The 25,234-nt window shown below is 46.7% G+C and overlaps 1 protein-coding gene and 1 long non-coding RNA gene across 5 annotated transcripts in view; one reads left to right on the top strand and one right to left on the bottom strand.

The window, feature by feature from the left end:
* PHLPP1 (PH domain and leucine rich repeat protein phosphatase 1) overlaps positions 1–18,697 on the bottom strand; it is a 159,885-nt gene extending 141,188 nt beyond the window's left edge. For all 4 annotated transcript variants that reach the window (XR_013841117.1, XR_013841118.1, XR_013841119.1 and 1 more), the window contains exon 1: positions 16,859–18,697. Coding sequence is in view for 1 of the 4 variants with exons in the window: in XM_079984895.1 (XP_079841021.1) it covers positions 16,859–18,542 (1,684 nt within the window). In the remaining 3 variants the exon portion in view is untranslated. The remainder of the gene's footprint in view (positions 1–16,858) is intronic.
* Positions 1–22,828, top strand: part of LOC307220972 — an 83,541-nt gene extending 60,713 nt beyond the window's left edge. The window contains exons 2-3 of the long non-coding RNA XR_013841237.1: positions 22,586–22,702; positions 22,747–22,828. This is a non-coding gene — a long non-coding RNA (uncharacterized lncRNA). The remainder of the gene's footprint in view (positions 1–22,585; positions 22,703–22,746) is intronic.
* The last annotated feature ends 2,406 nt before the right edge of the window (positions 22,829–25,234 follow it).

Here is a 25,234-nt window from a genome sequence, read left to right as displayed (position 1 = left end):
TTTCTTTCCCCCCACCCCCAGAGAAGCAGGCCTTTATAAATTCGGTTAACAAAGATAATGAGTTGTGCTGCCTACACAGTAACTCAGCCTACAGTTTTCGTTCCACTGCCTGGCCTTTAGAGAAACGCTTGAAATATGTATTTTTGCATTTGCTTTCGAGTTATACATTAATGTAGATATTTCTTCTCACCTGCCCCCCATTAATTGCGCCCCTTCTTAAGATTGCAAGATCATTTTGTGAAGAAAACAACAACAACATAACATTCAGAACAAGCATCCTGCAGAACAGTGCAAGATGTTCAGTTAAACCTCATCTCTTGCAATCTGTGTGAGAACAAATATGTCACTTAGGTTGGACACATGCTACTAAAATAGAAGAGCTGCAGTCCTTTCTGGCTTTAGTTTTATTTTCACAGTGACCCAATCCATGAAAAACAAGAGAAAATTTATGAATGTTCAAACATGCTCAAGCTGCATTAGTAAAGGGACCCCTGACCATTAGGTCCAGTCGTGGCCGACTCTGGGGTTGCGGCGCTCATCTCGCTTTACTGGCCGAGGGAGCCGGCGTACAGCTTCCGGGTCATGTGGCCAGCATGACTAAGCCGCTTCTGGTGAACCAGAGCAGGGCACGGAAACGCCGTTTACCTTCCCGCTGGAGTAGTATTTATCTACTTGCACTTGACATGCTTTTGAACTGCTAGGTTGGCAGGAGCAGGGACCGAGCAACGGGAGCTCACCCCGTCGCGGGGATTCAAACCGCCGTCCTTCTGATCGGCAAGTCCTAGGCTCTGTGGTTTAACCCACAGCGCCACCCGCGTCCCTTCCAGCTGCATTACTGATGCATTATTTTTTTAGAAAAAATAAAAAGACATGTTGCACATCTGATGTACTGCCACGCTTGCAGGATAACACTGAGGCAATAAATGAACACTTATTGACACAAATACAACAGCAGTAAGTAGAGCCAACATACATCCCCTGTCTCTGCCCTGGTTAGGAGTGAACTAGTTTGTGCAAAAGGAGTAAGAAAGGTAGACAGACCACTTTAGCGAACCAGGCACGGAAATATCACTCACAGAACAAATTAACTCGAGTGAAGTGGCATTGATTAATATGTTCATTATTCTGAATTTCAGAAAAGCAGACTAAGTGGTCAGGAAGCCGCAAGTAATCATCCTGGCGGCAACGTAAGGCATAATGGGAATTCCTATTTAGATGCAACTCACACTGCAGTCTTAATATTGTTTACTAAACATCAGGCGTCCTCTTATTACTCAAAGATTTGTTTTCAGTACTAACAATGGAGAGAGTGTCAAGGTGAGACAGACCTACTTTTGCTTGCCTTTGAGGAGGGAAAAAACTATGAAACCGAGAAAGGACTCAGCTTTCGGTGGGCGGGGAGATCAGGAGGGTCCCCCTGTTCCATCAATAATGTTTATAACAATTTAAAGTGTCTAAGGGAGGCAGGTTAACAAGAGGAAGGAAAGAAGGCAGGCAGGCAAAATCCTCATCAGAGCCAGCTGGACAGTTCACCCCCCTAAGAAAAAAAACAGTGACTACCTACTGCCCTGTGGGAGAGATCCTGACACCTTCTTATACACTGGCATAATTTACTTTTAATGTTAGTTGCAAGCTACCTTGGAAGAATCTGCACCCTGAAAGGTGGGAAACAATTGTAATAAAGTAAATAAAAGGCATTTCCCATAACCAGCGTGGACTTTTGGTTCTTCCTCAGCCTTCAGATGAGAAGAAAATGCTTTGCTCGTTTGTGATCAGGCATCTAAAGCCTATTTAAGCATTTCAAGTCCCCTGGAGAAAAGGCAGAAGATGGGTGCTGAATTTAGAGAGACTTCAGTTTCTGTGGCACAGATCTTGCCGAGGCTGTGGGTATTCAGTTGGCTGCGCCAACCGATATATCACAATGTTTGAAATAAGGATGGAGATATGTAGAGGCATCGGCTGGCTTCACAGTCTTCCCCACATCGTGATTTTTGCATAGCGCGCATGCACACACAGACTAGGGCTGGGCAAGGTATCGCTACATTATCAAAAAATTGGTTTGAAGACCACAGCATAGTAACAGTTTCATAATATTCAACATGGCGATATGTCGTGAATCACGATGTGTGAGCGTGCTATGAAAAAAATTGTGATTTGGGGAAAACCAAGAAGCCGGTCATCGCTTCTCTCATGATTCCTTCTGCCCCTGTTGCTGCTCTGTACAGTTGCACCTTGGAAGTCGAACGGAATCAGTTCCGGAAGTCCGTTCAACTCCCAAAGCATTCGAAAACCAAAGCGCAGCTTCCGATTGGCTGCAGGAAGCTCCTGGAGCCAATCGGAAGCCACGGAAGCCCCGTCAGACGCTAGGCTTCCAAAAGAACATTTGAAAACCGGAACAGTCACTTCCGGGTTTCGATTGTTTGGGAGCCAAAACTTTCGAGAACTAGTTTGTTCGAAAACAAACGACTGTACTATAAAATAACAGTTGTAACAATATGTTAAAAGTAAGTAAAAATGTTATCAGTTTTAGACCCGCTAAACAGCAGCAGTTTCCAGGACATTACCCTGTTCCACTCTACATAGTTACATCCTTATTTCTGACATCATGATATATCGGTATATCGCAATATTTAGCTTATGATATATGACAAAGTTGAAAGCCACACATTGGCTCAGCCCTAACACACAGCATGATTCACAATATATTGCCAGGTCAAGAATTATGAAATTGGTATCACAACATGGACCTCAAACCAGTTTTGGACGATATATCGTCCAGCCCTAGTTGTTATCCAGGAAGAACATGATTCAAGCTCTCTCCTCAGATAATTTACCCTGTGGCTTCTTGGAGAAACACTGTATTTCCTCCCCTCAGCCTTTGCTCCACATCAGATGAAAACATTAGTGAGATTACGTACATGAAGCGCTTTGGGCAACCTGTTCTATAAACACAAAGCACTGTGGCCCAATGGCTGAGAGCATTGCCCCATGACCCCTTTCCAAATTCAAGGTGAGCCACAAGTTCAACCAGGAAAGGCTTGACTCAGTCAAACTCAAGTGACCCATATCATCATCCCCCATATCATCACAGAAGGGTTCATGAAAAAGAAACGGTAGCTGGAATGCTTAATTCCACCTACCCAACATCCGACTGCAATTTCAAAATTAGCACAACACCGTCGTTAGTCACTTCCTGCTCAAATAATGTTGCTACATAACACAGGGGTTTAAAGCGACAACTGTTGCATCCTCCGTGAGGAAGCTGTCGTTCTACACAGTTTAGATCAGATGCTGAAAAGTGTGCGCACCTTTCCGCACACGGAGAAGTATGAGCCACTCACAGCGAGGAAAGGACCTTGGCTGAGGGGAAGTCCAGATAGTTCTACAAGCCAGGACTTCAAGCAGGTCAGTCTAGCTGAACAGAAGCCCTGCCAGCAGTTCAGTCAAAGTCCCAAACAGGAGCCACAGCAAATTGTGTCTGGCATAGCTATACTGGTTCTTCACGAAACCTTGGCCAAATGCTCTTCCACAAAGGTTTTTGGTACATATATATTGCTGTGCAGAGTAGCTTTGGAACACACAATGGACAAGTTCAGAGAGCTCAGCTTCACAGGCATTTTCTATTTTAATTCTGAAATTTCATTTAGTATATTTCTGAAATTACCATTGGTCCACAATGGGGCTTTCCTATTGCTGTGAACAAAGCAGGAAGTCTTTCATTAGGTATCTCATTTCATCCAAACCAGGAAACCATGGATAATAGTTTTGGAACACCACAGGGTATTAAGCCACCTTCAAAACACATCTCCATAACCTGACTTGTTCTAAAGCTACGGTTTCCCATTAAGACAAAACTGGAAACTTGGTTAATGGAAGACTTACTTACTTACTTACTTACTTACATGGGAGGAAGAAGCAAAGGGACCAGTTGTACAGCGTTCTTTTTAAAGCTAAAATATGATCACCTTCTTTCTTTTGAGAATGGACAGAACCATATCACAGAACCTTTCAACAGCAAAGCCAACCCACAATACATGATGAGATTGCCCCAGATTACGGAATGGGGTCAGGCTAATACTACAAGCAAGGCAAAACCGCAATTTTTTGCTGGATACTTCCTTGTGCTCCATTTCTCATTTGTAAGGAGGAGAAAAGGGAAAGGAGGACACCTTGCTACTCACAAGAATCAGGGTGTTCTTTTAAATCGCTCATAACGTTCCCTCAAAAGCTCATGTATCCATTATCTATTGTGTTCATATGCACCCCTCCCTACCAACTAAAAGTTAAAATATACCACGGATACAATCCCTCTGCCCCAGTCTAAGTACAACTGTTCACACATGGCAGGGAGGGATCACCACATAGTCCAACAAACATAAGCTCACACAACACTAGGCCACAGCTAAAGCCAATAAACAAAAGGGAGGAGTGAGCAGGAAGCAAATGTTCCCAAGGAAAGCATTCAATGTGCGATCAACTGCGTGCGCACAGCCAGGGATACAAATGAACTGTATTAAAAAAGTGTCCCCCATCACTCTTAAAGCATGCTAAGAAGGAACAAAAGAGCTGAACCATTATCCTACACGGGATACATACAGTGGTACCTCAGGTTACATACGCTTCAGGTTACAGACTCCGCTAACCCAGAAATAGTGCTTCAGGTTAAGAACTTTGCATCAGGATGAGAACAGAAATCGTGCTCTGGTGGCGCGGCGGGAGCAGGAGGCACCATTAGCTAAAGTGTTGCTTCAGGTTAAGAACAGTTTCATGTTAAGAACAGACCTCCAGAACGAATTAAGTACTTAACCCAAGGTACCACTGTACTTAAGTCTGGTTCATGCCATCTAAGTTATGTTTTAGATTATTGCAAAAGAGCTAAAACAAATACTGGGCTTGCACCATTCCCCTCCTCTTTCCATGTTACAAACAGACTCCAGAAAACCGTGGTTTGTTCTAAAGTCACCCAATAACCAAGACCTAAAACCACAGTTTGGTCCTCAATTAGTATTTACTAACTTTGGTTAGAATAAACCATGGCTCCCAACACTGGAATATAATGCAGAACTGCAGATGGTTCTAAAATAAAAACAAATGTTTCACACTCCTCCTCTTATGCACCAAAGAAAGCGGATAATCTTGCAGCCCTCTGGTTTGCTCACAATTATCTAAAGCAGAGATTCATAACCTTTCTTGGCAAGAGTGTCATATTCACCTTTGATCAATCTTCCAGGAACCACATGCCAACCATGGGTGAGGCTACCCTCTACTCTCTCACCTACAGACAGTGATGTGGTTTCCTGGAAAAAAAGAAGTGTGCATCTAATGTTGCGTGCTTATTTAGTTTTATTACATAAACAAAGTTAAAAACTTTGAAACTACCAGGCTTGCTTAATGCTGCGTTTGCAATAGGCATCTTATTCATTACTCAACAACTTGTGAAATGCAAAATTAAAGCACAGGGGTAAAATTTCACTCCACATTGCAGGGAACATGACCCTCTCCTCAGATATAACTCACTACCTTCTCCAAACCTAGTAACCGCTATAGATTTTTTTTTTTTTTTGAACTACAATTCCCACGAGCCCCAGCCAGCATGAGAAATGATCATGCATGATGGGAGTTGTTGTCAAAAACATTGGAGAGCAGCAGCTGGGGAACACAAGTTTAGGTGAACATCTAAACTGGGTCACACAGAAACATAATTAGGGGTGTGTGATATTGTGGACTTCAAGGAAGAAGTTTGCAGAATGTCCAGATGCTAAAAAATTATTACAGTGGTGCCCCGCAAGACGAACGCCTCGGAAGACGAAAAACTCGCTAGACGAAGGAGTTTTTCGTTTTCTTAGCCGCTTCGCAAGACGCATCTCCCTATGGGCTTGCTTCGCAAAAAGAAGCTTGCCCCGCAAGCTCTGGGGATAGCGGGGAAGCGCTGCGCGTCTTCCCCGCTGTCCCCAGACCCCTTTTGAACCAAGGGGCGGCAACGGGGAGAAGCGATCTTCTCCCCTCCGCCCCTTGCTTCAAAAGAGGGGACAGAGGGAAAGGCGCACGCGCGCCTTCCCCTCTCTCCCCGGACCCCTTTTGAACCAAGGGGCAGCAACGGGGAGAAGCGATTCTCCCCGCTGCCCCTTCCCTTGCTTTAAAACAGGTCTGGGGACAGAGGGGAAGGCACGCGCCTTCCCCTCTGTCCCCAGAGATTGTGGGGCAGGCAACAGGGAGAAGCAATCTTCTCCCCGCCGCCGCTTGCTTTAAACAGGTCCGGGGACAGAGGGGAAGGCGCTTGGCGCTTCCCCTCTGTCCCCAGACGGTCTCCATAGGAACGCATTGATTGATTTTCAATGCATTCCTATGGGAAACCGTGCTTCGCAAGACGAAAAACTCGCAAGAAGAAAAAACTTGCGGAACGAATTAATTTTGTCTTGCGAGGCACCACTGTATCTCATGGGGTGGATTTAGAACACTGGCCCATTGTTTCTGAACAAAGAGAAGCATTACTCAAGAGTGATTAGAGCGGAAACGTATTTATAAAAAATATATTTGTGCAGCTCTAGAATTTTTTAGAAACCAACAACTTGGAAAGAGAGCATTTTCAGGTAACTGTGGCCTTGCAATGCTGAATCCCATCCATATTTCCTGTTTCGGGGGGACGGGGAGTGAAATCCAAGGAAGTTTTTCCATTTAGCCTTTTTAAGCCAATAAGATAAGTAAACAAAAAGCAAGCAAAAAAACTGGTGAGAAACTGTTTGGATCAGAGCTTTGAATTCTCTTTCCCTGTGTTCCGAGGGCTTTCATGTGGACGTACACCACTTGACAGATTGTATGAAGCGTCTAATGTTCTAAGTGGAACAGATGGATATTTTAATTGCAAAGAGCTCCAAGGTATATCAATACCGCCATCACCAAGAGAGGAGTTGTTACAAAACTTCCAAGTCACGGTGTCTGATGATGAAAGGCAAAAGAATTATCAGCAAGGCGGCCTTTCAGCTCTCAAAAGAAATGACTAACAGCCCAGGCTAAGTGAAACAGGACAAAACTGGTTGGAGAGATGAGGACTCTACCCATTTACTACGTGCGCCTCCAAGTATTGTATTAATTTATGGCTGAAATCCCTAACCACACTTCCTAGGAAGTAAGGTCCCAGCAGAACTTGCTTTGAAGAAAATGCACTTCAATGGGCCGGTTAGGACTGGAGGGAGTTGTGCAGGCATAAGCAAACTCAGCCCTCCAGATGTTTTGGGACTACAACTCCCATCATCCCTAGCTAAAAGGACCAGTGGTCAGGGATGATGGGAACTGTAGTCTCGAAACATCTGGAGGGCTCAAGCTTGGGAGAAGCTGCTGTAGTGTCTCAGAAGATGCTCTAGCTGAGAAATGGAAACAAGAAGAAATTCCGATGAAAGAAGAATGGCAGACGAAATTAATGGACTATGCAGAATTGGACAAAATGACAGGAAGGATTTGAAACCTGCGGGACCAGAGATTTACAGAAGAATGGAAGAAGTATATGAATTATTTGAAGAACAACTGTAATCAACAAATTACGCTAGTAGGACTACAAGAAGTTTTGTAAGGAGAAATATACGAAGTGTTACAAAGTAGAAAAAGATAGAGATACTGGTTATGAGCTTGAAATGTAATAGGGAAGATAAGAAATGCATACTGAGAGATTAGATGGGAAAATTTTCAGACAGGATTGATGGAAGTCAAAAATTTGAATAAGATGTAAAAGTATGTTTAATTACTGTTGAAAATGATATGTTAAAAAAACTAATAAAAAATTATAAATGTAAGAAGATGCTCTAGCTGAAAATGAAGACGTCTCTTCTGCAGCCTCATCTGCCTTTTCCAAGTCAAACCGAGACCAATTTCCTGCATTATAGGGGGTTGGACTAGATGACCCCTAGGCATCTATGATGCCATCAAGCACAAACAGCTTTCAGGAAAACTGCTTTTGAGAAATGTTCATGTAACAAAGCAACCAGATGGAAACTTCTACTATGTGCAACTGACCCTGAAGTCTTCAGCGTATAGAAATTTGTATTGAAGATCCATCCATGCTCCAAGTACTAAGGTACCATGGTTATCGTCAAGTGCATTTTAATGTCAAAAAGAAAAAGGTGCTCAAAAGTCCCTGAAGTGGGTAATTTTAGCAGCACAATTCTCATTTCAGATTAAATGCTCGTTGGCAAATGTCTACCTTATTCCAAACTCTACTAAGAAGCTACAGCAAAGTATGCATTTTAAAGTCTGGTTCGCCACGGTCATATTCATCTCCATGTGATTTTTTAAGAATAAAAAATGTGGTGTACAGTCATATTTGCTTCTTGAATTCAGGTTATAAACTTCTGTTTCTGCCTAAAAATATGATAATCTCTTTTAGGCAGAAACAGAAGTTTATAACCTGAATTCAAGAAGCAAATATGACTGTACACCACTCACATGGTTTCTGGTAGTAATTCTGCAAAGCCCAACCCAACTGGTCCCCAATTAAGAGTAAGAGGCTTGTAACGGAGCTATGAATGCTTATCAAATGCTGCTCATCCACCAACAAAGCAATCCAACCACAAGGCTGGTTAAAAAGTTATGGTTAAGTTAAGCTGAAGTATTTCAAACACTGCCTCTCCTTAAAGTAAAGCAAAAAACCAAACACATCTCATCTACAACACCAATACACAGTGTTAGAAACTGAAACACTCTCTCTCTCTCTATATATATATATATACAGTCATACCTTAGGTTACAGCCGCTTCAAGTTGCATTTTTTCAGGTTACGCACCCGCCAAAACCCGGAAGTACCAGAACAGGTTACTTCCGGGTTTTGGTGGTCGTGCATGTGCGGAAGCGCTAAATTGCGCTTTGCACATGTGCAGAAGCGCCGAATCGCAACTCGCGCATGCGCAGACGCGCCGCTGCGGGTTGCGAATTTGCATCCCGCACGGATCACGTTCGCAACCCAAGCATCCATTGTGTGTGTGTGTGTGTGTGTGTGTGTATATATAATTGCCAAATCATGCCTTAAACTTGGGTTAAAAATGAATGTCTAGGTGACCTGTTTTTGTTTTGCAGGGGACATTATTATTATTATTATTATTATTATTATTACCATAGAGTTATCAAAATTTTCAAAAGTAGGGAGTCTGTGGCTTGCTTTTGGAAAACAGGTGGTCCTCAGTAATTAGCTAATTGGGAACCAATGAACTAGATACTGTATTTTTTGCTCGATAAGACTCACTTTTTCCCTCCTAAAAAGTAAGGAGAAATGTTGTGTGCGTCTTATGGAGCGAATGCAGGTTGTGCGGCTATCCCAAAAGCCAGAACAGCAAGAGGGATTGCTGCTTTCACTGTGCAGTGATCCCTCTTGCTGTTCTGGCTTCTGAGATTCAGAATATTTTTTTTCTTGCTTTCCTCCACCAAAAACTGGGTGCGTCTTGTGGTCTGGTCTGGTGTGTCTTATAGAGCGAAAAATATTGTAATTAAATGTAAGGAACAGGATTTCATGCTGTTCCTCCTTGAAACCAATGGGAAGTCTTTTCCAGTTAGGTATCAATATGCATTACCACATCAGAGCTTCTGACTCAGATGTTACGCCCGCAAGGTAACTCTTGTCGACTTCAGGAACACTTTCAGAGAACTTCCCCTATGCTTCGCGTGGAAGAGTCAAAACACCTGCACGGCAAGGAGAAAAGAGCAGCAGCACAATTTCTGACGGAACAAAGGTGAGGCGTGTCAAGAAGAGAATAAATGCATCAGGACGAGCAGTTGGATATTGTAGTTGAGAGCGCTCATGCTACATGAAGCAGACTTGACATTTATTGTGACAGAGGCTTCCACGGTGCTAAAATACAGGGTACTGCTAGTGACTGCGCACTCAACGTTGGAGTTTAGGAGGGCGCCTTGCCGAAAGGCTTTCTACCACACATCCAAGCATAATGCTGCAGGACAGAGAGAGAAGCAGTTAACATCTAGCAAACTTGCCTACCAGCTACCGAAAACACAGCAGGCGGGCAGTGAGGCTCATAAGTACAACCCATGAAGTTCCTTGTGAAATATGAAGCCATTTATCCCTGTGGTTTTCAACCAGTGTGCCGTGGCACCCTGGGGTGCCTTGAAGGGTGGTCAGGGGTGCCACGGGCAATACAGGCCCCTGGCCCTCTTTTCCTTCCCTACCTCCTCTGGTGCCCTCTCGTGTCTCTGCCTCCCAAAGGCTTGCACGACTGTTTGTTGCAGCAGCCCCAAGCTCCGCAGACAAATGGTGCCACTGGGGCTGGCCAGGGGTGCTGGTTGCCAGGAGCTGAGGCGGCCTTGGAGTAAGCAAGCAAAGTTGGTGAGGGAGCCCAGCCAGCCAGACCGCCAGCCCTTGCTGTTGGGAATGGACAGACAAATGAGAGGTAGGGGAGGCAGGTAGGCCTTGTCTTCCTTGTGCTTGCTGTGTGCAAGGCCTGCCTGGGAGCTGAGTGCCCAGTGCTGAATGGGAGCTTTTGCGCCATGCAGGCCCAACACTGCCCACTGTTGCCACTGGGCCAATAAGGCTGGGGGCATCCTCTTCCCAGGCCCCTGTGGGGCAGTGTGAAAAGGCACCTCTCTCGGGAGGCAACTCAGAGACCAGGGGCAGTAGAACCGGCTGTCCAGAGGACTCCCAAGGTGAAGGCAGAGGAGGCTGAGGGATAACTCCACAATGGAGGGTGTTCGAAAAGGGGTGAGGGGCTGCCAGCTCTGCAGGCAAGGGGTGACGTAACTGGGCTCCTGAGCCCCACAGGGGTGCCGCAGAAAGAAGGGAGTTGGCCAAGGGAGCCGGGGACTCAAAAAGTTTGAAAATCTCCGCCTTTCGGGAAAGGGCTCCTCCACCTCTTCCAATATATCTTAACAATACAGAGTATCAGACTAGCATGTATTTTGATACTTCTCTACATGCTTCAGGTTCACCTACCGATAGTCCCAGCTCTGCTACTTTTATTTCAAAATCTATCAGCTTAACACCCACGCAAATAAAATAGAGGGAGGAACAACACGGAAATCAAACACATAAGGAAGGTGCGTGGTTGAATTCTTTCTCTTTTGACATCACCCATTCTGGCTGAGAGGATGTTGTCTGACTGGGCGACTTCAGTAGATTTTTCCATGACACATAAACCCATTGAAGATTTCATAATTAAGTCACGCCTTCCTGAAAAAATTACAAATTTCAAAAGTGGGGGAGGGGAAGAGGAGGAGAAAAGCCTGCCCATCTTGTGAAAAACAAGACAGTTTTAAACAAAACAGTGCTTCCAAGTTTTCACACTTTGAAACTTCAATGAAATCTACAATATAAGGCATGGCATGTATTATACGGATGCTGGCTATAAATAGATTTCACAATGAAAAGTTAAGCTTTGATGAGCCCTTTTCTGCTGCAAACATTACAGAGCTTGCAGAAGCCTGCAGGTTAACTTGCACATCCCTCTCTACGCTCCCCAAAGCAGAACAGTTCGTTCTAAGCATTAAAAACCAACTCATTTTTGCGGGGAAAGAAACCCGCAACAACCCAGGATTAAGATTCAAGAACAAAACTGAAAAACTCCTCAAATAAAACACCATCATTACAACCTTTATTACTATAATCTTTTCCATTCTTGCAAGTGCCAGATTTTAAAAGTTTGGGTTCAGTAACTGGGAATGTGTATGTTACAGGTAGGGAGAGTTGCACGGTTAATGTGCATAAACACCTGGGCATTGTGCATATAATCTATCTATGAAGATTGTGCACATTCCCTGACCTCTCTCTCTCTCTTAAATTCTATACTGTCTTTCATCCAAAGATCACAGGGCAGTTTAAATATAAAAAACACAATACATATCATAATAACAAACAAAAACAATACCCCCCACAAAGTTATATGCATACTTGCCAACAGATGTTGGGGAATGCCCTCTCAACAGGATTTTGTAATTTATCCAGGCATTGTGCATAATTACCCCAACATATACTCAATCATGGACTATGCCAATGAAACGAAATAAAGAGTGCTCAGATTATTTTAATACTGCCTGAACAGTGCATGCTTACTCGGCTCCCAATATGTCAATGAGTCTTACTCTCAGGAAAATATACATGGGTCAAAAGCCTTAGATGTGTGCTCTCAGGTTTCTCCTTGAATTGCTTCTCATTCTCCAAGTACTGTATGAACCTTCATCTACCATCAGCAAGGGGGTTAGGAAGCCACAGAAAAGTAATTTCAAAGCAGCTAAGCCTAACTTCCAATCACTGATGGGAGAGGCCATTCAACAGGCACATATATGAATGAATTGCCAGTTTATTTGAAACAGATAGTTAATTGCTCTCTTAATATTTGTGTGTATTTCTTTAAAACCCATACTATGCTTGCCCTAGAGCAGGGGTAGGCAACCTAAGACCCATTGGCCAGATGCAGCCCGATCGCCTTCTCAATCCGGCCCACGGACGGTCCAGGAATCAGAGTGTTTTTACATGACTGTGGGCTAAACCAGAGCCTAGGACTTGCCGATCAGAAGGTCAGTGGTTCGAATCCCCGCAACGGGGTGAGCTCCCGTTGCTCGGTCCCTGCCCCTGCCAACCTAGCAGTTTTGAAAGCATGTCAAAGTGCAAGTAGATAAATAGGTACTGCTCCGGCGGGAAGGTAAACGGCGTTTCCAAGCGTTGCTCTGGTTCGCCAGAAGCGGCTTAGTCATGCTTGCCACATGAGCTGTATGCCAGCTCCCTCGGCCAATAAAGCAAGATGAGCGCCACAACCAGAGTTGGTCACAACTGGACCTAATGGTCAGGGGTCCCTTTACCTTTTTAATGTGTCCTTTTATTTAAAATGCATCTCTGGGTTATTTGTGGGGCCTGCCTGGTGTTTTTACATGAGTAGAATGTGTGCTTTTATTTAAAATGCATCTCTGGGTTATTTGTGTGGCATAGGAATTCGTTCATTATTTTTTTTCAAAATATAGTCTGGTCCACCACATGGTCTGAGGGACGTTGGACCAGCCCACAGCTGAAAAAGGTTGCTGACCCCTGCCCTAGAGTACTTGTATTCCTCACCCCACATTCCCCCCTCCCAAAAAAAAAATAAAAACACCGGTGGAGTCTCACTTAAAATCTAGCGAATTGCCTCCAGCCACAGCTTTAAAATCCTGCTCGGAACTACCTAACGGCAAAAAATAATTTGCAGCAAATTCTTTGTAAAGCAAGCAAGGGAATAAAAAAAGAGAAAGAAACCAAAAACGCTGCACACACAAGCCCCTGGGAAGCAGATATTTTAAGCAAGTTGTAAATGGGCCAGTTAAACAGCATCACCTCCACATAGAAGAACAGGGCTTATGAACCTTCAATACACAGGTAGAGGGAATTTTGGCAGGTAGAGTTACTGAAATCCAAGCTTTTTAGTACTTCAAAAGGGCACTGCCTGGATGAACTGCTTTGCGTCAGCTACCCCTACCTGCAGCCAAGGTTCCCTCTACAAGGTTTGAAAATATATGCAGTGTTAGAAACTCAGATATATAAGATAATCGCCAAATTGCACCTTAAACCTAGGTTACAGTTGCCACAGCGGAATGTCTAGGTGCCTTTTTTTTTTTTGCAAAGACATTTATTATTATTAATTTCATTTTTATTATTAATTTCATTTCTATTTTAAAGGAAAAAACCCTCAAAAGTGGTTTATAACACATTCAAAATCAAATAAAACAATCCAGACTAACAAAAATTCAAGCTTGAAGGAAAATATTTCAGATGCTTCTCTAAGTGACATTTGGTTTTCCCCATATTTATTTACCTACTTAATTTATAGAGCTTAATTTACAGAAGAACTCTAGGAAGCCAGTCTGGTGCAGTGGTTAAGACTAGGACCTGGGAGATCAGGGTTCAGTCCTGAACCTCACTGGGTGACCGTGGTCCAGTAACAGCCTAACCTATCTCACAGGGTCGCTGTAGGGGTTAACGGAGGAGGGGAATGAACCACATATTCCTTGGAGAAAAAAGTGTGATATAATTGCAACAAATAAGCTCATCTGATTACCTGCTTAAGAAAGCTGGAGGGACCAGCCAGATGGAGATGTCAGTTGCCAACCTGCCATCCAGTGAGCTCCATGTGGTCGCGACTGGACCTGCGCCAGTCGCAAAACGCACCTGGCGCCTGGCTAATTGTGAACACGGCACCAAGGTAGTGAACATCCATTCATAACCCAGTTGATTTAACATGCTCAATTTAGGTTATTTTCGTTTCTGTGTATTTGCCCAACTATCTTCTCTTCTCCCCCAGGGCTCAATTTGGAAAGTCTTTAAGAGGCAAAGGATTTTACATACAGCACAAAAAATAATAATCACATTCAAGTCTACAATAGCTACTAAGTTAGCTTGCAAACACAACTGCTTATTATCACACAATGATTGTGACAATTGCTAGAGGAGAATTATTTGCATGACAGTGGGAACATGCCTGTTTACAGGCAACAACCTTGCAAGGTAGATTAGTCTGAGAAGGCTGTTCCAAGGTCACCCAGTGAGCTTCCCTGCTAAGCAGCTATTTGAACCTGGGTGTCTCGAGTCTTAGTTCCACTGACTCTCATTACATTCAGTTGACCTTCACCAACTTAATCCGCCCCTTATGTTACAAGACTACAACTCCCATCATCCCCAACTATTGGTTACACTAGCTGGGATTGATGGGAGTTGGAGTCCAAAAGATATGGACGTCATCAGGATGAGAAATGCTGCATTAAAAATAATAATAATAATATTGCAGATTACAGAGTAGCCAGTACGTTCTTTTACCTGCTTACGAAGAGAAGCAGTAACATACAAGGGCATATTTAGATTTCAAATGTATGGATTCTATCCATGCCATTGACACACAATAGAAACTTGGAACCAAGTCTGTCTTCAGCTCCTGTTCCTCTACAACTATTCTCGGCCTACATAGACCAGCAAAACATTTCCTTAAAAGCTGGCTTATACAACTGTTGCACATTCAGCTCAGCCAGGATCTCATTTGGCCACCTGTCCAGGATGGCAAATGGTAGGAATGGTGACTGAACATCAGGCAGCTCACAATACGGACAAAAAGGGGCTGTTGGGCTACATTTGGCTTCTGCGATATCAGGCCTGCCTGACAGTCAAAGAAAGCAAAGCGTATTTAAAAGATGAAATGGAAAAGCTGAAAAAAATGCATCTGTCTGGAGACAGCTCAGCTCACTCAGGTGGGTCCAGGCTTTGCAGCTTTCCTACATTTTGTACGGAACAAGCAATACAAGGAAAGAGAGCTTCACCCAAAACGAAACACAGGGCATCCAATTTAACCCTGAAACTACAGCGCCTTAACAGAAAGATCAATTATGGCACAGCCCAGAGCTGCTCCTCCTCATCCGAAAGGTCATTCAAAGCATGACTCACCTTCCTATGTGCACATTTTCAAGCAGTAAAGGAAATCTATATGGCAGTTAAACATGCAACACTAATATAAATGTTGTTGACAAGACAGGGACTTTCGGGTGCTGTTATTGACCAAGACAAAAGCCTGCCTTCAGTCTATATTGAGAAGCCAATCTTAAACCATGCTAAGTGTAGATAAATCTCATAGACTTCATTGGACTCGCTCCCACAACTATGTAAAGAAACACAATCCCATACATATATCATGGAGTCCACTGGTTGAACAGACTCTGGAACTGGGCCTTAGTTCTAGACACCCACCCCATTACAAATAGTTAGCGAACCATACATTGTGTACTCAGCAGATTAAGACATGTGATATTTCATTAATATACCGTACATGCAAATTTGCCCTGGAAAAATGATGACAATTCTTGTTAAGAGGAGATAACCCCCTCTTTCCATCTGGCAAGACTCAGCGTTTTTATTTTTGCAGGTACCTGAAAAATAGCCACTTGATCCTATCACAGGTAGCTGAACAAAACAGCTAAAAAGCACAATGATGCCTCTGTCCGTAGCTTTTTTAAGGTGAACAGAGAAGGGGGAGAAAATGCTTCTACACAATGGTATTCCGATTCCAAGCATGTTTACAAGGAAGCAAAACCCCAGCAATTTCAAAGGACCTCACCTCCAGCTTATACGTATATTGTTCTAAGACTGTAGCATAAAGGAAGACCCAGAGGGCAACCTTTCCATGTTAGCCTGAAGTACCTTAAGCAGCAAACAGGTTTCAAGGTGAGCTGAGCTAGTGTTTCCAACAGGTCCTCCCCAAACACCCCTTTTGCAACTCTTACCTGCCCCCCCCCAAGGCCCTTACCCAGCTATAAAAGGGACTGGGGGAAATAACTCTAGATTCAGGTAGGTAGCCTTGTTGGTCTGACGCAGTAGAAATATATTTTAAAAATTGTCCAGTAGCACCTTAGAGACCAACTAAGTTTGTTCTTGGCATGAGCTTTCGTGTGCATGCACACTTCTTCAGATAAAATGACTGGGGGAAATGACTGAATGGTGTCAGAATCCCCAAACTTCTGACCTCCACTGGAAAGTTCCCAAAGCATGACAATGCCAAGGCTGGGGAAGCATTTGCCACCACTGTGCGTTGCAAGATGTGATCACACCCCTCTCCCCAAACCTCCCACACACAGGCCTTTAATTCATGCACACACACACACAAAAATATATATATACACGTATGTATGTATATTGTTTGCTCACTCCATCAATTAACCTGCAGATAGGGAACAGAGACCAGAGTATAAGATCCAGCCCCACTTCTCATTTTCTCCATTTCTGCAGCAAACCCTCATTTCTGAGGAAGCGCACCAAGGGTGTAGTAGGTTGGATAGCATCCACTCTGTCCTGTGAACACGAAAACAAGCGTGCGCGCCTTTCCCACACCCACACCCCTTCATCCACAATTCCTTCCTCACCCACCTGCATAGAATCGGATGAGGCAGCCGGTCTCCGAGTCCATGCCCTCCTCCTGCACCCGCCACAGGTCCCGGAAGCCCAGCTGCGAGAGGTAGTCGTTTTGGACCTGCAAGGGCTGCTCGTGAGGCTCCAGCCGGCGGGCGGTCTCCCCATGCAGCTGCACGTACAAGGCCGGAGGCTGCGGCGGGGAGGAGGCGGCGGCGGCGGCGGCGGCGGCATCCCCGGCGGAAGAGGGATCCCCTCCCGGCGCCTTCCCCGCGCCGGGGGACTCCCCCGCGGCTCGGCCCCCCCGGGGGTTCTCCGCGTGCGCCGGCGGCAGGCCGCCCAGGCGGGCCCGGCGGCTCCTGCCAGGCCCCGATCCGGCCCCTTCCCCCTCCGCCCTTGCCGGGCCAGGAGGAGGAGGAGGGTCCGCCTCTAAGTCCTCCGACGAAGACGACGAGCCGCCGCCGCCGCTGTAGGCGTCCAGCCGGTCCGAGGTGCTCTCCGCGCTGGGGCTGAAGCTCTCCGTGTCCGAGCCCCCCAGGAGGGACGGGCAGGAGAGCGGCGGGCCCGCTAGGTAGAGCTGCGCAGGTGGCGGAGGAGGAAAGGCCCGCCCGGGGCTGCAGTCGGAGGGCGACAGGCAGGGGCGGCCACCTGCGCGGCCGTTCTCCCCGCCGCCGCCGAGAGCCAAGCGCCCCGGTCGGGGAGCCGCCTCGCCGCCGCCGCCCCCCAAACCGCTGGGGGTCCCCCGACGGTTTCGCGGCCTCCTCCCGGCCGGTATCGGGGTCAGGCTGCCAGCTGGGGAAGTCGAAGCCTCCGCGGGGCCGGGCAGCGCCTCTTCTGCTCCCCCGGGCTCGGCGGACGGGTCTGCCGCAAAATCGCCGTCCATTTCTCCTTCATCCTCCTCCTCCTCTTCTTCCTCCTCTTCCTCCCCTTCTTCTTCATGGGGGCCGCGCGCCTCTGCGGTGGTTGCTGCCGCCGCCGCCGCCTTCCCCAAGACCCGGACGGCGCTGCTGCCCGCTCCACGGTGCCCGAGCTGTAACAACCGCGACGCCACCTCGGCCGCCGTCGTCTCCAGGGTGCAAAGCACCGGCCGCAGGTAGCAGCCGCCGCCGCCCCCTCGCTGCTGGTGATGGTGGTGGTGGTGGTAGTAGTAGACATGGACGCATCCCCGCTGGAGGTCCCGTCGCACCCAGTCCCGCTCCGGCGGCTGCAGAGGCTGGAGCTGCCGGGGCGTCTTGGGCAGCAGGAGCAGCGCCTTCCGATCCAGGCTGCGGGTGCCCAGCGAGGCGGCGGCAGCAGCGGCGGCGGCGGCGGCCGAGGAGGAAGACGACGAGGAGGAGGAGGCGGCGGCCGAGAGGTTCCTTTTCAGCCTGCCCCTCCGCAGCAGAAGCGAGTTGGCGCCGCCGCCGCTGCTGGGGACGGCCGCCGCTGCCGGAGTCCCGTTGGCCGCCAGCGTGAGGGAAGCCGCGCCGCCGCCAGCCGCGGCCCCTCGCCTCCTTCGCCGCTGCGGGCCGCCCCCGGCTACACCCTCTGCTGCTGCTGCGACAGCAACGGCTGCTGCTGCCTCGCCGCTTCTCAGCGGGCCGGGTCCTCCGCCCTCGGTGCCGGCCTGGCCCGCGTAGCCGGGCCGCTCCCGCTTGCCGGCCGTCGGGGCCGCCGCCGCCGCTGCCCTGCTCCCGCGCTGAGGTTGCTGCGCAGGTTCCATTGTGGAACGCGGAGACACGCCGCGTTCCAAAGCGGCGGGCGGGGCGCGATTATGTAGCAACTGCGAACATTCCGTCGCTGTCGCCGCGTTCCATTCGGCTCAAGCCCGCCGCCGCGCAGCTGCTGCCAGCGCCATTAGGGACTGGAGGGTGGGGGGGAGGATCAGGAGCAGCAGCAGCAAGCAAGCAAGCAAGCAATCAACCAGCCACCGCCTCCTCCGCCTCCTCCCACCCGGCCCGGCCTCCACTTCGGAGGCTCCTTATGAATATTAATTGCAGCAGGCCTCGTCGGAGCGGCGCGATTTTTCGTCTCTTGCACCCCGCCTCCCAGTTCCCTCTATTAGCAACGCCTTCTCAATATTCATGAGGAGGGGGGGTGACGCCATCCCTCGTGAGGTAGCAGGGGGCGGGGCTCCGGCGATAAACAAAACGTGACAACCTGCGCCGCTTTTCTCCCTTTACCCACCCGCCCACGAGGAGGAGCGTGGGAAGCCCGACGCTGCCGGGAAATGTAGTCCTCGGGCCCGGCGAGGCCTCCGCGAGGAGCTACCAGCTGAGACTACGTATCCCACAAGGCACCGCGCCCTTCCCGTCGGGCGGGAGCCGGGCCTCTCCCGCCCTTGCTTGCTCCTGCCCGCCTACTGCCCGATGTTGCAGTTGCCCTTGACCCTCCCCCCCCCGGGCGTACCTGCCCGCCCTTAACCTTTGCATATCATTGCAGAGTGATATTTTGCTTTTGCTTTTAAACGAGCATACGAATTAACCTTTGCAGAGAGACGCTGTCAGACGGGCTCGGCTAATGCATGCAAGCTAGCTCTGCCGTTGGCTGTGTTAACCCCACGAGTGAAACGCGGAATCAATGCACTTGCAAGTTTTGTTTTTTAATACTGCTCTTTTGTGCGCATGCATTTCTGTGCAAAAGTGCTGTTTTGATTGTAAAAATAGAAATAACAACAAATGTGCCTTCAGCGGCTGGTTGTGGGGAAAGGCAGACTGCAGCCTTTTCTTTGGGCTGATGGAAACAAAATGGAAGTAGAGGCATGGAGGGAGCAAAACATCACTACAGGCAGGTTTTGTTTTTTGATTTTTTTGCAGCCAGAACTCAAATTATCTGTCAGGAGAGCTGAGAGGGCCTGGAACACCTCCTTCCCAAGCTAGCAAGCCCCACCTGGCCTGGCCAGGACGCAGGCCTGTTACACCTTCTGGGCTTGATGAGGCATGTGACCTGGCCTGAGCCTACTCCAGCTGAGGAATCAGGCAACTCCTCCCCAAGCTAGCGAGCCCCAGCTGGGCTGTGGGTCCTTGTCCCTTCCCTCAGAACTGACAGCTATAATCCTGAGGTCAGGGGTGGTATGTCCCCTTTTGCCACTTGGGGCAAAACAGGAAGTGCCGCTCTGCCACACCACCCCCACACCCCGTGCGACACTCATTCACCAAGGGTTTTCAGGGGCGATTCCCAAACCGCCACAGCACATTGGCCTACTATAAGTAAGAATGAATGTTCTTATGAGCCCACAATTATGGAGGAGAAGGAATCATTAACTGCTCTAATTTAGTTTTCTTCTGCAGAGGATGCATTCAAACACTGTAAAAAATAAATCTTTCTCAGATGTAAAAGCGAAGTGTGTCTCTGTTTCTAAATTTAAAAAGAATAATGCATTTCAGGCATTAAAAGTAAGGAAAACACCGGTTTACAATCAACACATGTCCTACCATTAGGCAGGGTGTTTTGGTGTACCATTGAAGGGCAGCCAAAGATTATTTACTAAGATTCTTGCTGCATTTTTCTTCAGAGAGAGAGAGAGAGGTACTTGGGTGATTTTGTCTCAGTAGCCAAAATGACTTGGCCAGCCCATGTTTCTCTCTGTGTGTGTATGTTGTGAATTGCTGCTCCTCTGCAAGCAGCAAAATGTCTAGCTGTATATGTGCTTTTCCCCCCTTCCCAAAGCACTGACAGAGAATTGCTTGAGTTGCTGGAAATCACCTTGCCCAAAGCCATCCTCAAAGTGCAGGGAGCTAGAGCTAGGCCTGCTCCCACGTTCACAGCTAGCATTATCCAAATGAATGTTCCAAGTTGATAATGTGAATTTCAATGGGCTGGTTTTTTTGTTTCTGTTCTATTAACATATAGCCGTGGTGGTACACTCCAAGGTCACCAGAATTGGTAACATCAGGATTTGTTTGCAACATCTGCAGAGGTCACTGAAACTCTGTACTGACTTCTCCACACTTTATTTTGCAATCGAGAAGTCAGCGCAAGGCTGGAAGGGAACAGAGGTGGGACAGCTAAAATCACTATGAGCCTGCCCATATTATTGGCTTGAAATGCAGTGAGGTCATTTCACCCCCACTGCGTTTCAAGCCATATTTGCATCGTGTTGCTCACATCGGGGGGGGGGGGGGGACGGACGTGCAATGTCTGTTAGGGTATGTTCACATTACCACTTACTCCGCATCAAGTTTTCTAATCTGATTGAAGCTGGTTTGAGGGGGGGGGGGGACGCGTCACACAGCAATATTTGTTAAGAAGCTATAGGATCAATGCGTATTGTGTCTAACATCATGTGAATGGGGCTTCTAAAATTATCAGTGGGAGCACAATGGATGCAGAGAAAGTGATTTTGTGAATATACCCTGTATCTGTTTCTGTTACAAAGAGCATAGGTTGTATTTTTAATGTGTTTTCTCCGGTCAGAGTTAAGCGCCACTGCCACCTACTCACAGATTCCCTTGTGAAACACATTTGTCAAAATAATGGGTGGTTCTAGGTCCCATGGAACTTGGTGGAACTTACTCCCCAGTAAACAAGCATGCAGCTTTTATTTTCAGCCCCTTAAATCAACCTGAGACTTAGGTCCCATCTGCACTATACAGTTAAAGCAAAACCGTACCAATTTAAACAGTCATGACTACCCCAGATGAAACACGAGAATTGTAGCTTGCTATGGATGCTGAGAAATCTCTATTCCCCTTGCAGGGCAACAATCCCAAGTTCCCTGGGAAGAGCGATTGGCTGTTGCAAATTGCACTCGTTAAAAGATTAATCTTCAAAATGCAGTTAATTCTTTGGGTATTTATGTGCCATGAGTCCCTTTTCAAATACAGGGTTCTCAAGTTTGCAGAGGAGAACATTGAGTAATACCTTCAGTATAATAGCTCATCCACCTGAAAACCAGCAAGTAAAAAGTATGTAGCTACTAACAGCTTCAAAAATCAAATCAAACAAATATAGTGTTATCCCAACATTCCCATCTTTCTCCTGTTTCGAAAACAACAACTGTAATATTTTCCCGTTATCCCCAGTAACTTATTTATCACACTTAAAACTATAAAAATATTGTCTAAACATAGAAACAATCATTATTTGTCTTTTTCATATTTAAGTGGGTTATTGCCCACAATCCTCATGTTCTTGTCCTATATCCCCTGCTTTGCTATCTCCTCCTTGTCTTATTTTTAGATTATAAGATCCTTGGGGCAGGGAGACGTGCTTGCTTTATTTTTGTGAAATTGTCGTTTTGTGGGGCACTCTTTAAACAAGTAACGACAGCGCTACAACAGTGTCATATAGGCAGATAATACTGCTTCTAATGTTTGACATCTGGGATGGGTGCCGTGCTGAGATCTGGAATTGTCTAAATAAACCTTGCACAACCGCCCTGTGAGTTTAGGCGGTATTACTATCCCCAATAACCCAGACTGGGGAAGACTGCTGACTAAGATAATGGTGGCTCCTTTAAGACCACATTCTGTGTTTGGGTCTGAACCGAGATTTGGAATCAAGGACTAGCCGGCTCACATTTGCACACACCCGACTCAGCCTCTGCAGAGATGCTGCCAAATAGGGACTCCGTTGATGTAAGCAAGCTCTGATGTTTGTGACATTTCAGGGGTGCAACACTGGATCAGTCCACCACCAAAACAAGTTGAAGGTGTTCAGTTGCGGTTTCGTTTAGTTCAGTAGTTTCAGTCATGTTACGGTAATATTAATTTCAATACAGATGATTCAAACCTGGGGTGTGTAAAGTTCAGTTGAGAATCGGAGGTGAAATACCGTATTTTTTTGCTCTATAAGACTCACTTTTTCCCTCCTAAAAAGTAAGGGGAAATGTGTGTGCGTCTTATGGAGCGAATGCAGGCTGCACAGCTATCCCTGAATCCAGTGCTGCTTTCACCGAGATCCCTCTTGCTGTTCTGGCTTCTGAGATTCAGATTTTTTCCCCTCTTGTTTTCTTCCTCCAAAAACTAGGTGCGTCTTATGGTCTGGTGCGTCTTATAGAGCGAAAAATACAGTGCCTACTCAGACGTTAAGTCCCACAGAGTTTGGCTGTATATGCCTCATATATTAAAAGCACACAGACACACACAGAGAGAAAGAGTTTATCCCTTACAGAGCTAAAATTACCAGCATCCTTATCAAACTACAGTTCCAGTCATTATTATTATTAATTGCAGGGGAGAATGCTTTAAATGTGCTCCGAGGTAAGTGGGTGCAGGATTGCAGTCTTTGCCACCAATGAATAAATATTTCCTGTTGCTCTTTTCCCTGCACTACAGGATCAGTCTGTTATTAATGACTCTCTCAGTGCAGTCTTTCCAATACTAGCTGATGAATAAAGGGAAACTGCACAAACTGCGCCAATGCTGAAAAGAAAGGCACATAGACTTATTTAGGTTTAGCTCACAGATTAGAATAAGCCCCATGTCACATGAGCCTGAATGTTATGACAGGCTTTTTGGTGGTATGTCATATCTTTACCCAACTCTATTTTCTGTATCAGCATCACCACAAATACCCCTCAGGACTATCCCTATCATTAGGCGGAGTCAGGCCGCTGGTTTTAGATGTCATAAAAGGGCAGCAAATTCTATTCCATTCATAGTTGTTGCATTCTTACTCGCATGGTTCTTGTGCCAAACTCGGGTGCTGTGCTACTTGACTGACAAGGAATTTGCCTCAGGCAGCAAAATGTCTCAGGCATTTTGATACGTTTTGTTTCGCTTTTAAGCACCTTATTGTGTATTCACTGAGAAATCTGGCATTGTTCTAGGGCAGCGGTAAGCAACCTAAGGCCCGTGGGCCAGATGCGGCCCAATCACCTTCTAAATCCGCCTCGCAGACGGTCTGGGAATCAGCGTGTTTTTACATGAGTAGAATGTGTCCTTTTATTCAAAATGCATCTCTGGGTTATTTGTGGGGCCTGCCTGGTGCTTTTACATGAGTAGAATGTGTGCTTTTATTTAAAATGCATCTCTGGGTTATTTGTGGGGGATAGGAATTCATTCATTCCCCCCCACCAAATATAGTCTGGCCCACCACATGGCCTGAGGGACGGTGGACCAGCCCACAGCTGAAAAAGGTTGCTGACCCCTGTTCTAGGGTCATTTCAACCATTCCATTTATCACCCCTAATCTGAAGTACAAAGCACATATCATCCCAAATTGTTTTCTGCTGTGAGACCGATGAACTCGCACCGGGTGCTCATGCATCTCACTGTAGGGAGATTCTTGTCTTCTGCCTCTGGGCAGAGTATATACCAGAAGTGCAAGAAGTGTTGAGATCCTCCAGATCCCTCACCATCTGCAGAAGATTCATATAGAATAAGTTATTCATTCATTCATTCATTCCCAGTGGAGTGTTTTTTTTCGGCCCAAAGGTCACATTTCCTTGTGGGCCACAGGCCACCACCTTTGTACAGTGGAATATATTCCATCAAAACACAACAGCCAGCCGTTTCTACACCAGTGGAAGGAGCAGAGATGGATGCCAGGGAAAAGACAAGCAGGTTGTCAGAGGAGAACTCAGCCCCGGTGAAACCAGATAGCCCAAGCTGGACACCACCAGATGGAGAGGCAATTCTGGTGACTGCCTTTGTTAGCAAGGAGGCCTCCCTCCTAGAGAGGCATCTGGGGAACAGTCTGGCTTCAAGCCATCTATACTTCCAATGACGTTATGAAAACCACACCAGCCACAAACAAACTTTGCAGGGCATCCTCTACAAGAGGAGTAGCTGCTTGTTGGCCCAGTCCAGAGGTTTGGGATGTAAAACCTGTGATTAGTGGTGCCCACCCTACTCTTCCAAAGGAGAGTGCATGGGGTGTGCCAGCATCTTAGCTATACCAAGTATTGCTATTCCCCTGGCTTGCTTCACCGACTTGTAACCTGCAGTCCCGCGCTGGGATGCTGTAGTGATTTGCTCAAGAAAGCTTTCAAAGCTGCTAGACGTGGTAACAAGTCCAGTTTCAAGCTGGGTGAGGAGAGCCAGGACATTCTGCCAGAACTGGTCAATGGCACCTTCTTGTCTAAGATCAAACGGTGCCACCTCTCAGTCACAGCCCAACTCACGTTGCCCCATTCAGACACACAATCCTGCCTTCATCCGTTCCCCTCTCCTCCCACCTCACCTAGATGCCTTCCTGTATGGCATGTGTAGTTCTGCACACTGCCAGAGGGCATTCGACCTACACAGGACTTGACTGGTGGGAGGTCGGATGAAGGCATCGCCTGTCACAGAAAATGGCTGACGTGTTAACCAAACTAAACCCGATGGATGCTAACCCTGTAGACACACCAATGACAACAGGTTATCAGGTAGATGATACTGAAGAAGCATTTTCTGACACTATATTTTACAGAAGTGTGTTAGGCAAACTAAACTTCGTTGCCAGATCTTCAAGACCTATCCCTCCTTG

This window comes from Podarcis cretensis, assembly GCF_951804945.1.
Source record: "Podarcis cretensis genome assembly, chromosome: 7".
Taxonomy (NCBI): Eukaryota; Metazoa; Chordata; class Lepidosauria; order Squamata; family Lacertidae; genus Podarcis; species Podarcis cretensis.
The sequence above is the reverse complement of the archived record's forward strand: the minus strand, read 5'-3'. Positions and strand labels throughout refer to the sequence as shown.